General features: G+C 35.8%; 1 protein-coding gene across 4 annotated transcripts in view; it reads left to right on the forward strand.

Annotated features, from left to right (window-relative positions):
• Positions 1–13427, forward strand: part of LOC106151805 (phospholipid scramblase 1-like) — a 36810-nt gene that overhangs the window by 15869 nt on the left and 7514 nt on the right. For 2 of the 4 annotated variants that reach the window (XM_086997605.1, XM_086997606.1), the window contains exons 2-3: positions 10187–10246; positions 12876–12992. In XM_086997605.1, the coding sequence (XP_086853731.1) occupies positions 10195–10246; positions 12876–12992 (169 nt within the window). In that variant the 5' untranslated portion in view covers positions 10187–10194. Of the gene's footprint in view, positions 1–2582; positions 2727–5378; positions 5399–10186; positions 10247–12875; positions 12993–13427 lie in introns of those variants that run through there. The other 2 variants (XM_013525218.2, XM_086997607.1) reach the window with 2 other exon arrangements.

Here is a 13427-nt window from a genome sequence, read left to right on the forward strand (position 1 = left end):
GGGATCATCATTATCCTCCTCCTCCTCCTTCGTCTTTGGGCAAAATGAGAGCAATATGTTCAGACCACAGTTGTTTCCGTCTCATTATTGCATGAATTTCACTTGTTTGTAGCCCAGCATCATTCATGATAGTGTTAGAGTAAGTTACGTTTGGTCTCTGTCTCTGTTGGGTAGTAAACTTTCCAGCTGATACCCAATAGTCTTCTTAATAGCAGTGCATAAAAAACATCTATGCTGTTTTCTAACTTCTTATTTATGGGACAAAGGTCTTTGAAAAGCTCCCCCGTAGCCAGAAATTGCAATAATTACAGATTTTCACATCTTAGTAAAAATATTAAACCTTAGACTGCGCTCTCGGAGTGATTTTCTACTTTTCTGTGAATCGCACTTACACACACGCGCACACGCAAATACTTGTACATTCTCTCTCAGTATAAATACTGTATATATAAAATTACACTAGTGCATGTAGAAAAGAGGTTGATAATTTATGTGTTTAACTTTACAGTTGGAATATTAAGAAGTACATCCATGCTCGTCAATTTAATTGTAAAAAAACGATTAATAATTTCTCATTTTTAGATACATTGTTTTTTGGTTAACATTTATAAAAAGCATAAAATAATATTTCTGTAGTATTTAACAAATTGTTCAGCTCCCTCCCATGTTGGAATTAATGTTCTTGTTCTACATAAACTAACATATTTATTGATTGGGAAGATAAGTAAATAATAAATTTCAGTACAAGATTGCTTGCACAAGCCCGAATATAAAAATCTCCGAAGATCTCTCAATGACTGCCCCTAAATCATCTTTAACGGAGCAAATGACACACCCTAGGAGTACTGCAAAATTCATTCTGTTCTGATAGTTCCTTTTTTTGGGGGGTGGGGGGGGGGGGGAGGAGGAGGGGGAGAGGGAGGGGGGAGGTGGCCATTGCATGAGATAAACATTAAATACTGAATATTCTTATATTTAGCTTGAATTGGAGCGTCTGCATTTTCGTACCATCTGTTTCTTCTTATTGTAAAACTATCTGGACGGTTTTGGTCACTCTTTTATAGTCCATGAGCCAAAATGAAAAAAGGCCTTATTTAAGGATTTGGCTGCACCCCCGTCACGCAAAGGTTTTATGATTGATTCTTGTAGTTTAGAACCTGAATTTTTCATTTCTGCTTGTTTCCGGCTTGAAAAAGTGTCCGTTGGTACCGGAAACAAGCAAAATCAAAGATGGCCGCCAATAAATCCATGTGTCAACTGTAAATACAAAAATTGATTTAAAAGTTACTTAACAACTTAATATTATCAGAGTATGCACTGATCACAAGTACTTAGGCCTTCTTTGATTTTTCAGGCATTTTACATTTTTCAAGATGGCGACTGAATCCAAGATGGCGGCCATTTTCCTTACTTTTTGTGAAAAAAATACAAATACCTAAATTTGATTTTTTTTATTAACCAAAAATTAGGAATATTTTACATGTTTTGATGTAGTTGAATAAGTTGAAGTCTATATTTTTTAATTTTTACCAGTTAACTTATCATAAAATTGTATATTTGAACACAGATGGCTCTAATCCAAGATGGCCACCACATAAAATGGGCTTTTTGTTTTGATATGTTAACAAGCCTTTCTTAGTATAAAACATCTCAGACTACTTAATGGAGGATTTATTGCACAGGTCATGGTATGAAATGTATGACTGAATAATTTAAATTGTTTTGAGATTTTGTTCAGGGTTGAAAAATCCAAAATGGCCGCCAATTTCTGGACTTTAGGGCTTATTTAGGATATTTGTTTTAGACAGTTAGCAGATGTTATACTTATTGCCCAAACACACGTGATACATTTCCTTAAAGAGGGATTTTAACAGCAATTAATTATGCTAGTACAGCAATTTTTAATTTTTGATCCTATCTCTAAAGACCTCTTGTCAAGGAGCCAGGCCAACTCCGATGCTCTACATTATATCGAGTGACAGACCAGCCTTCCAAACTCTGTGTCAAGCTTTGAAGGACTCAAGGGAGTTGCTCCTCTGAGGAGCACGTATACTCCTCTCCCCCTACTCCAATAAATAAATAAATAAATAAATAAATAAATAAATGAAGAAATGAAGAAATAAAGACAGAAAGAGAAGGAAGAAAATCGTAGGCTTATGTTTTACGATTAAAATGTCCTCATCTACTGTCTTATATTTGACGAGCGAAGCAAAACATTTTTTAAATATAATATGCCTTCCCCGACACACAAACGCCTGTATACGACATTGATACACGACGGCGTTCAAAGATAATATGTCGTGTCCCCACATGCTAAAGTTCACTTTACACATGCATCGTTCTACGGTCGCCATAATAACAATTCAATAACATCCATTGCCTTTTTGTTCAACAATGCGTTGAACAAAAAGGCAATGGATGTTATTGAATTGTTATTATGGCGACCGTAGAACGATGCATGCATAAAGTGAACTTTAGCGTGTGGGGATCGTGTGGTGCGTGTGGTGCGGTGCGTGAAGCAACAATACCACCAGATTAAATACTGCAAAAGTAAAAAGACTCTCCACTAGTAGCCTTGACTTAAGCATACATGCTATTGTGCCCTTGGAGACGGGTAATCAATAGCAGATGCGCATGCGCCAATTACTTATCACTACTTCCAATCAAGTCTTCTGTTATAATATACTTCGTGGAGTTATTTTGTGCACGTTTTCAGCAATAATAGGGTGAGTACATTAACTTAATTACTAATGTCTCTATTATAACTAATTGTTTCCAGTCGGGAAAAGTTTAGGGCCGCTTGTCTGCCTTTGTGCGATCCCCTGTCGTGGAAGATCGAGTATATACATCGTACATGTAATGATGTGTATACCAAACTCTCGTCCTTTTGATAAGGAAAACAATAGAGGTCATAACCCCTCTACTTTCCCTGGTTTATACTCTTATTAATCTTAACGCAAACGTGCTTACAGAGTATTATGCGGCTGACTCTCCATCGCTGAGAAAATAAATATCTATATTCACTTCTCATGTGCCCACTGCATGGAGTTCATTAAGGTAAATAATAATGACACAGAGGATTGCACTGTGGTTTTCCAAAGTCGCATGTCATGTCCCGTGTACTGTAAAGTAACATTCCCCCTGTGAAATAGGGTTGGGTTCCAGTTGACTTCTACAGGTAAACCTCAGCCTAGATTATGCCCCTCTATATATATATATAACGTTACGTTAAGCCGAACTCGTATGAATTTATGATTTCCTAGTGCATGTGAAAAGGACAGAAAAGCAATAGGCGCTAATGTGCGCGTCGCATGGAGAACGGGTACGCGTCCCTCCCTCTCGGCTTCTGAGGCATCCACTTCTCCATTCCGCTTCCTCTCCCTTTGAAAATGATTTATAGATTAAAATTATTCCAACAGTATTCGGCTGCAGGCACACTTTGGCAAAAAAAAGGCAACTTGTTGAATTCCACACTTATTTCTGCTTGCAACATGACAACCCAACTCCCCACACAGCCCGCTTAATTGCAGACTATATCCGACAAAACAACATTCAGTTGATGCCACAGCTAGCAAGAAGCCCATATGCAAACCCAATTGAGCACATGTGGGACGAACTTGGTTGTGCTATTCAGAAGAGAAAATAATAATAATAATAATAATAATAATATATTTATTTTAAGTCTAAACTCCATATGAATATGTTCGTTAGACTTTACAAATATGTACATACATATAACAAGTATACAGCTGGTCAAAACACGCTGTGTACAATCTCGCCTCCCTGGGGAGGATACAGCCCCGCTGCCGTATGAGGCGCTGAGTGCTATCAATCTTACAATATCGTTCTCTGCCTGACCAGGACCCTGCTTCAACCCCAAAGTGCTGAGTGCCAAGCGGGGAGACAACAGGTACCGTTTATAAAGGACTGGTATGTCCCCGGACGGGTTTTGAACCCACGTCCTCCCGCTCCGGAGGCGGACACTCTAACCACAAGGCCATCCGGTCGGTTATAACAGTACCAAGTGAAAACCTTCCCCTGCAAATCTAGATGAACTGCGAGATGCCCTATAAGATGAATGGACCATAATTCCTCTCCAAAAAGCTGTAACTTTTGTTCACAGTATGCCACGCCGTCTGGCGGCCATTATCCAAGCTCGGGGTGGGCATACCCGCTATTTAGAGTATTAATGAATTCTGAAGATGTTTCTAGACAATTTCCCCTTATTTCATATTAATTGTCACTCACAGTATAAATTTATGTTTAATTTTTCACTTGGTACTGTTATGTAAAAAAGTACTCTTTTGGGGGGGCATGGGAAAAAAAAACCTAAATAAATTAACGCTTTTTTCACATTTGCATTGTTTGTTTCTCCTTGACTTTACCAATCCTCCAGCTTCACATATTTAACAATATAAGCAGTATTAATTTGATAATATAAATTATAATGAAAGAAACAGGGCGATATGTATCCCAAAATTTCCGTGTACCAACCATTTTGGGCAAGAGTGTATATAACGTTACGCTAAGCCGAACTCGTATGAATGTATGACTTCCAAGTGCATGTGAAAAGGACAGAAAAGCAATAGGTGCTAATGTGCGCGTCGCATGGAGAGCGGGTAAGCGTCCCTCCCTCTCGGCTTCTGAGGCATATACTGTATATATAAAATTACACTAGTGCATGTAGAAAAGAGGTTGATAATTTAAGTGTTTTACTTTACAGTTGGAATATTAAGAAGTACATCCATGCTCGTCAATTTAATTGGAAAAAAGGATTAATAATTTCTCATTTTTAGATACATTGTTTTTTGGTTAACATTTATAAAGAACATAAAATAATATTTCTGTAGTATTAAACAAATTGTTTAGCACCCTCCCATGTTGGAATTTATGTTCTTGTTCTACATAAACTAACATATTTATTGATTGGGAAGATAAGTATATACTTTTTTTTTAAATAAATGTAACGGCCGTTAAAATCGAGCAGATTTCTTTCCCATATGCGAGACAGAAATACCTGCATTCATGGCTCTTTTACAACAGCTTGAGCTTAAGGGTAAACACAAAACAACTACGTCAACAACCAACACATAATAGACGTTCCTTTTGTACTCAATGTTGCTATGTTAAGGTCAGCGTCAGGTAATAAACAGACGCCATTTTTTTCTCTACCCTAGCACAGTTCTAAAGGATAATAGGAAGAAACAAGGTGCAAAACAAGGATATAAAAAAAAGTGGGGATAGATATGGCCATAAGCCAGTGAAAGGCTGAACATAGGACAAGTGGTAACCTATAACTGTGACCTCTGTTGATTACAACTGCAGCGTTTGGGAGGAGAAAGAAACCGAGCATTTTTTGACAATTTTAGAATGAATTATTAGACAGAATTTTTTTTCTGTGGGTATTCTAGTTGAAGTGCACTTAATGTTATCACCTCAGTTATCTTTTTTTTTTATTGTCAATAATATCAGAAATATCAATCATCATACAGCATTTCGTTAACATACATAAAATACAGACTTGACATTTAATATGGAATATTTCAGTTTCGAAGGTAAACCTAGGTAAAAATATGTTCTTTTTTCAAAAAAAAAAAAAAAAAAAAAAAAAAAAATCCGATCTCATATAAGATTTGTGAATGTAAAAGTGTGTAGTCAGGTGTGTCACTACCAATTTACTGACTTTTATGCCTGTTGCGCTGCTACATTATGTAATTTGCAGTGATTTAATTGGGTAGTGTTCCTTTGGGTTGATCAAAGCTTGGCTAGGCAAAGCTTGGTTCTGTCAAAAAAAGTATCCATATTTAGGCAACTACTGCATAGAAGAATTTGAAATTTTGCATGCAAGCGGTCAGTTTTGTAGTGCGTAAGATGGATCAAGTAGTGCATTACAAATTTGTTAATCTAAGGCAGAATGGCGCGAAAAAGACAGACATAACCAGACAGATCATAGCGCCAAACGGAACGGTCCCCACAGTTTTATAGAGTAATGCCCAGACTGCTGTACCTACACAGAGGTCACTCCCAATGTATCAAAATCTTACCTACAGGGTACAGGACCCACTGTCTTTCGGGATACGCTGCTGCAAATAAACAAAAACACTTAGTCCGTTCAGAACGAGGGGTAAATTTCCACTAAAATGCGTTTTTCAAAGCCCTTAGCGAACACCAAACTGGTTTTAGCAGGTAAGAACACCAAACGACCTCCGAGGCACCCACTGTAAACAGCAAAACATCGTCGTCTGTTTCTCTAATGAATTTGGGGCCATGACCGTTTCTGGGTAGAACACTGAAACTGCGTGACTTTCTTTATTGAGGTCAGATTTCACCTGTACCGCCCAATTAGTCAAAACAGAGTTTACAGATATCCAGAAGAGGCCTACGACGAAGCATATGTCGGGTCTAAAGTGACAAGGGCGATTGACAGCGTCAGTATTTGGAGTAAATACCACATTGGTGCCAAAACACCAATGGTAGTCATCGACGAAAACCTGAACCAGATCAAATTAAGGAATAATCTCGGAACCACTTGACTATCATTTGATAGGGGGCACCTTAGGAACAATTCTAGGTTGCATGATGAGGTTGCAGGTTCACACAGAGCACTTTTAATAGCAGATAAATTACAGAACCAAGGGAATGAGCAGCTACCCTGGTCATCAAAATCGCCACATTTGAACCATATAGACAATATTTCGGTAGACCATTACTCGCCAATCAACTGCCTACATGTCCTACAACAAAACTGGACCAGATTGGACAAATTTAGACCGATGCCTGGAATGCTATTCCAGATTGAACTCTAAAAACCTACCCCCAAGGAATGCCTTGCCGCTTGAGAGCGCTGGCAACAGCCACGAAGAGGCCAGGCGTAACAGCGACCATTACTGTTACTAGCAACTGACATGAGGGTCTTTTGTGGAGCGTATTACCCTTTTACAGACGATAATTTGGAAAATATGGAGATCCAAATATCTCTTTTAATGGAAGTTGTATGACATAGAATAGGCAATGTGTTTTTGTTTGCTTCTCTGGCGAATTCCATTAATGAACTGATGTCACAATGACATCAAAGAGATAATTTAAAGTTATTAAAACACGATTTTAATCCTAATTTTCATTTATCAGTCAGCAAAATGGGAAAAACTGATAAAAAATTATTTCGAAAAAAATATTCCATATTAAATGTCAAGTCTGTATATACAGTGGGAAATAAACAATGTGAGGAGGTCACTGAAACACGTTACCCAACGAATTCCATCGTTCAGTATATTCTCCATATTTTCCATTACTTATGTACATGTATTTTTCCATTTCGAAATAGTTTTTTAGTTTATTTTGTAGACATTGAAAATCTAATCTTTTTTCATTCATTCTTTTCCCATATATACTTCGTTACCAGTATGAGTATATTAATGGCTGCACATTTTGTATCGTTTTTCAAAAACAATATATCTGCTAAAGAAAAATTAATATTCAAGAGTGCTTTCTCATTTATCAATTTTTTAAAATCTTCCCATAGCGGCTGAACCAAATCACAATAAAAGAACAAATGTTCATTGCTTTCAATTTCCTTTTCACAGAAAGAACACAATGAGCTATCTTCAACCTTAATTCTCTTAAGAAATTCATTTGTTGCAATAATTCTATGTACTATTCTATATTGAAACCATCTTAAAGTCGTATCTTTCGTAAAGTAGAATATATTTTTATTTATCATAGTCCAGTCTAAATTTTCATCAATATTTATTTTCATCTCCCATTTAGCCTCAGATGCCGGTTTACAATACGCATTACTAATCAATGTGTCATATATTAACCGCGATCCCTTAGATCTTTACATATTATTTCTATAAATTTAGGTCTGTAGGGTAGCGCCAATTTGACGTTTTCTTCCCTAAGCTGTGGCCACCGTTGTGTTATTGCAGTCTTAAGAAATAATGTAAACGGACATTTAATGTCATACTGGGAACTAAATGATTCGAAAGAATGCGGTTTTCCACTATTTTCAAACAGGTCATTTACTATATTTACACCCCTGTCATTCCAAGACTTAAAATAAATATCATTATTATCAATATCCATCCTCACCTCTGAGCTATTCCATATAGGCTTTTTCAAAATGTCTTTCAAAGTATCTGAACTTGAGATATCTCTTTTAAACTCCGCAAGGTAAAGAACGGTTTCTTTCCAAAAATAATTGGTCATGTTTTCCGCGCACCTAACCAAGTATACGTCTCTCCGATCAATAAGTCGATTTATATTAATATTTTGTGTATCTATCATAAGTCTAACCCAATCTGTGTCATTTTTTGTCATGAGTTTCCTTATCCAAGTTAATTTTAAGCTTTTTATAAACGTTTCTATGTCAATCATTCGACAGCCTCCACATTCTATTGGTTGAATAAGCACCTTCCTAGCTATCCTATCCCTTTTATTGTTCCAAATAAATTTAAAATCTCTTTTCATCTCGTTTCATCTTTTGGTTTAGGTAAGGAAATACATAAGTGAGTAAATTTGGATAAAAATAGGGTTTTCACTACTGTAATTTTTCCCAAAGGGGTTAAATTTCTCCTATTCCAACTATCCGAGTAATTTAAGTCTTCAATATTTTCCAAATTTGCATAAAGTGTTATACCTAAGGCCACAAAATTGCTATTTGTCCACTGCAAATTATATTCGGGGCAAAGAACCTCGTCTGAACCTCGTTTAAGTCCGACCCAAATTGCTTTTGTTTTTTCTATAAAAAATTTCTGTACAAGATTGCTTGCACAAGCCCGAATATAAAAATCTCCGAAGATCTCTCAATGACTGCACCTAAATCATCTTTTACGGAGCAAATGACACACCCTAGGAGTACTGCAAAATTCATTCTATTCTGATTCTTCCTTCTTTTTGGGGTGAGGGGGGGGGGGGAGGGGAGGTGGCCATTGCATGAGATAAACATTAAATACTGAATATTCTAATATTTAGCTTGAATTGGAGCGTCTGCATTTTCGTACCATCTGTTTCTTCTTATTGAAAAACTATCTGGATGGTTTTGGTCACTCTTTTATATTTAATCGAGCAAATTATTTTATGGGATACATATACGATGTGCAATTTTCTATCATGAGTAAAGATAGTTTTACGCCATCCAGACGGTATGCTCCTTAGAATACTGTAGTAGTCCATGAAGTTCTTCTAGAGAGAGTGGATTTCCATCGTCATTTACAATATCATTTATTTTTTACCCTCTATCAGGGCCACATATTTATCTTTCACTAGATATACACAGATACATGTATGTCACTGCTTAATTCAGTACACTTTTTGCGTAAAAGAAATTAATCTGGGTCCCTGGTAAAGGGCACCATTTTCAAACTATCTTTAATAGAAAATATATTTTTCTCATTTATTTTGATTTTTTAAAAGTTATGATTAATATCATTACCAAACTTGCAACCGGAGGGTTGGATAATTACAGTCGTTGTATCATAGTTGAATAAAACCATTAGTAAATAACAATAAAGGAATATTAAAAAACATGTAAACAAATTTAAAACAAAAAGTTACTAAAATGCAAGATTTAAAAAAAGAAATAAAAGTCAGATCATTCTGAAAATTGCATATGTCACTTGTTAAAAAGTCACTCATTGATCGTTTGGTTTTAATTTTAGGTCTTTTGAATGTTTGCTGCTCCCTTGATGAATAATTGACATTTTGTCTTAGTTGTAAAAAGATAATGCAGTCTATGATCCCTATGATCCGGTTTATTTGATAATCTAATAAACAATTTTTGCATGCATTGCGTGCATTAAATAATGATAGGCATAGGATTCCACCTTGGGTTATATTGTTTTTTTTTCTAAATTTTACACGAGGAATCAACGTTTTGCCCAAAAAGGGACAGCTAGTTGCTTGTAGTGTTTTCAATTCACCTTTTGTGAAGGTCCACATTTTATTATCCCCAATCCCTGACAGTCCACTGAGAAAAAGGTCTTTCGACATACTCTAATTTTCTTTTTATTATTGTATTATTAGCCATGAAATAATAATAATAATAATAATAATAATAATAATAATAATAATAATAATGTTTTGTTTAGTTTTTCTTAGCATTGAAAGGGGGAATGCAAAATAATGTTATCCACGTGTCTTAAAATCATTTTGAATCATAATTTCATTAAATTTTCTCGTGTTCCAGATAGCACCATGATGAACGCACAGCCAATGATGATGCAGCCGGGAATGCAACCGGTCCCAGGTTAGTAAACTACAGATATCTAGGTCAATGTTAACCTCAAAGACCTAAATGTCTATAGGCCCTATAGACACGTGTGTAGACATTGAAATAATAGTAAAATTAAAAGGTGGTATTTTGTCTTAATCTATCCATTTTTCTATATAGAACCAACAAACACGTACCCAGTAGATATATACCGGTTCAATTTTCAGTCTGTCAAGTGCTAAAGACTGAATTATTCTGCATTCTTGGTCCTTGACGTTTTCAGTACATCTTGAGTGAACGTTCACGGTGATCTTCACCGCCTCTTACAATGCGTGTATCCAATACGTATACCGGTACATTTAGAGTTTTTTTTTGCGAATCGAAAGAAAGGTAATACTTACCGTGTATTTATATTTAATTGAAAAAAATTACAAAAATAAAAAAGAGTTACATGTATATATACATGCGCAGTTCAAAAATAATAAAAGTTTATACAAACAGGTAAAATTCCAATACTAACATTTAATTAGTAAATATTTACAGTAAACATATTTTAAACACTGTATTGACAAATATGGGTTTACGCAAATAATTGTATTTTTAACGTCAGAGATGAAACTACTCTGTATTATTGTAGACTGAGGAAACATGTACAGGTACATGTAGTTAAAGCGTACAGCCAGCCACCAATGTACCAAATCACCTATTGCATGTTTACAATATCACAGTCATATCGGATGTACTATATATATATATATATATATATATATATATATATATATATATATATATATATATATATATATATATATAATAAAAAGAAAAAAAGAACAGCAACTTTCTTGCCCCGACCGGTTTCTTTCTTTCTTCAGGGGGTTTTGTTTATTTGTTACTAGGTGATGTCATAAAGGCTAAAATGTGACGTCTATAACAATGGGTGTTTAATTGTTACTTTTACCAATGCTTTTATCTATTCAATGTAGGTTTATAGGTGGACTTCCTTAACAACTTGCCAAAAAATATCAATGAAAATTCGATTCTAGTTTCCTTCGATATTACCAACATGTACTCAAACATCCCTCACGATCTGGGCATTGAGGCAATCAGCTATTGGATAGAAAGATACCCGTCACATATTCCAAAACGTATCCAAAATACCCTCATTATAGAAGGACTTAAGTTCATCTTGACAAACAATACTTTCCACTTCAATGGCAAACATTATCGCCAAAAAATAGGAACTGCAATGGGTACAAAAGTAGCCCCCACTTATACTACACTTGTCTTAGGATACATCGATAAAGACCTTTACAAAAGATGCGAAGAACGGTTTGGACTCGAATTTAGGAATCAATTAGAAAACACATGGAAACGTTTCCTTGATGACTGTTTTATAATTTGGGACAAAACAGAAAATGAATTGGAAGATTTCAACCTTATCCTCAATAACCTACATCCCTCTTTACAATTTACGATGTATTCAAATTCAACACAACTCCCATTCCTCGATGTTATGGTAATGAGTGTAAAAGGAAAAATTGAGACAGATGTGTATTACAAAACAACAGACACAAAACAATATCTCCCTTTTAAGTCGTGTCACCCCAGACACATTAAGCACAACATACCATACAATCTAGCTCGAAGACTATGCACTATTGTCTCAAATGAAACCACATTGAAACAAAGGCTCAAAGAGCTGGAAGGATTCCTATTAAGGAGACAATACCCAAGACAACTGATGCAAACTGGGATTAAAAAGGCAAAACAGATACCGAAGAACGACCTGAGGACCACCAAAGACAAAATTAAAAAGGAAGCCATACCGTACATATCAACATATAATACAAAAAATCCGGAAGTACACAATGTCATAACTGGAAACTTACCTTTGGTAAAACAAGATGACAAAATGAATGAGATACTAACCGAATAGCAGATTATAAAGAGTAAGAGACAAAGTCCATCACTAAAGCAAATTTTAACAAAAGCAAAATTTGAAAACAATCCCAGGACAAATGTGGAAACCTCAACAGTACGAGTACAGAAATGTGAGGTACCCAAGTGTGGCACCTGTCCACTAATTAAAGAGGGGAGCCATATAACATTTAAAAATGGACTTACATTTAGAATTAAACACCCATTCACCTGCACTAGCTCAAATTTAATGTATGTATTAACTTGCAGTGGATGCGGTGAGAACTATATAGGACAAACTGGAGACACTCTCCAACACAGAATGACCGTTCACAGACAACAAATAAGACAACCTAAATATCAGTGCACGTCTGTGAGTGGGCACATTAGGGAATGCTCTATGAACAAAAACAAGGACTTTACGGTATTCCCATTTTATAAATTCACTAGAGAAACAACCCAAACAGAAAGGGAAATGAAAGAAAATCTATTCATTAATAAGTATAAACCAACATTGAATAGATAAAAGCATTGGTAAAAGTAACAATTAAACACCCATTGTTAAAGACGTCACATTTTAGCCTTTATGACATCACCTAGTAACAAATAAACAAAACACCCTGAAGAAAGAAAGAAACCGGTCGGGGCAAGAAAGTTGCTATTCTTTTTTTATTTTTATTATATATATAATATTACTCGTACATGAAAAACGTTTTCATTTTTAATTTATATATATATAATTTTTTAGGTGGGGGAGTTCAATGGATGCCCCAGCCTGCCGTCCCACAAGGCTGTCCACCCGGACTGGAGTATCTGAGCATGATAGACCAGCTTCTGGTTCACCAGCAGGTGGAGATACTGGAGGGTAAGTTAGTGACGTCATATCACCCCCCTCCCCCCTCAGCCTTCCACTTTAGTGGATAATTATCCCTCCACACACCTCTCCCACACACAAAAATTTGTCACTGGCGTAAACAAAATTTGAATCAGATAAAAACAAACAAAATATCTATCCTTTTGACATATTAGTACTTATTATGGTAAAACCCCGTCTCATATCTTATGTGTCCCCTGTCAATTGATAGCCAGTTTTTATCCATGCTTTACTCCCAGCTCCCATTAGCTAAGCGCTACATGTACATGTAAAAATACAGTTAACATTGGTTTTATTCAAAGTCAAAAACGTTGGACGCAAGAGGCTCGGCACTGCAGTGTACCTGTGATATGATAAAGGAGTTCCCAACCCTGCAACATACACGTTATGATTGCTTTAGGTGTGACACATTGCAACATCCCGCGT

Source organism: Lingula anatina, chromosome 10, assembly GCF_051362555.1.
Source record: "Lingula anatina isolate TDL-2025a chromosome 10, LinAna3.0, whole genome shotgun sequence".
In the NCBI taxonomy this organism is placed as follows: Eukaryota; Metazoa; Brachiopoda; class Lingulata; order Lingulida; family Lingulidae; genus Lingula; species Lingula anatina.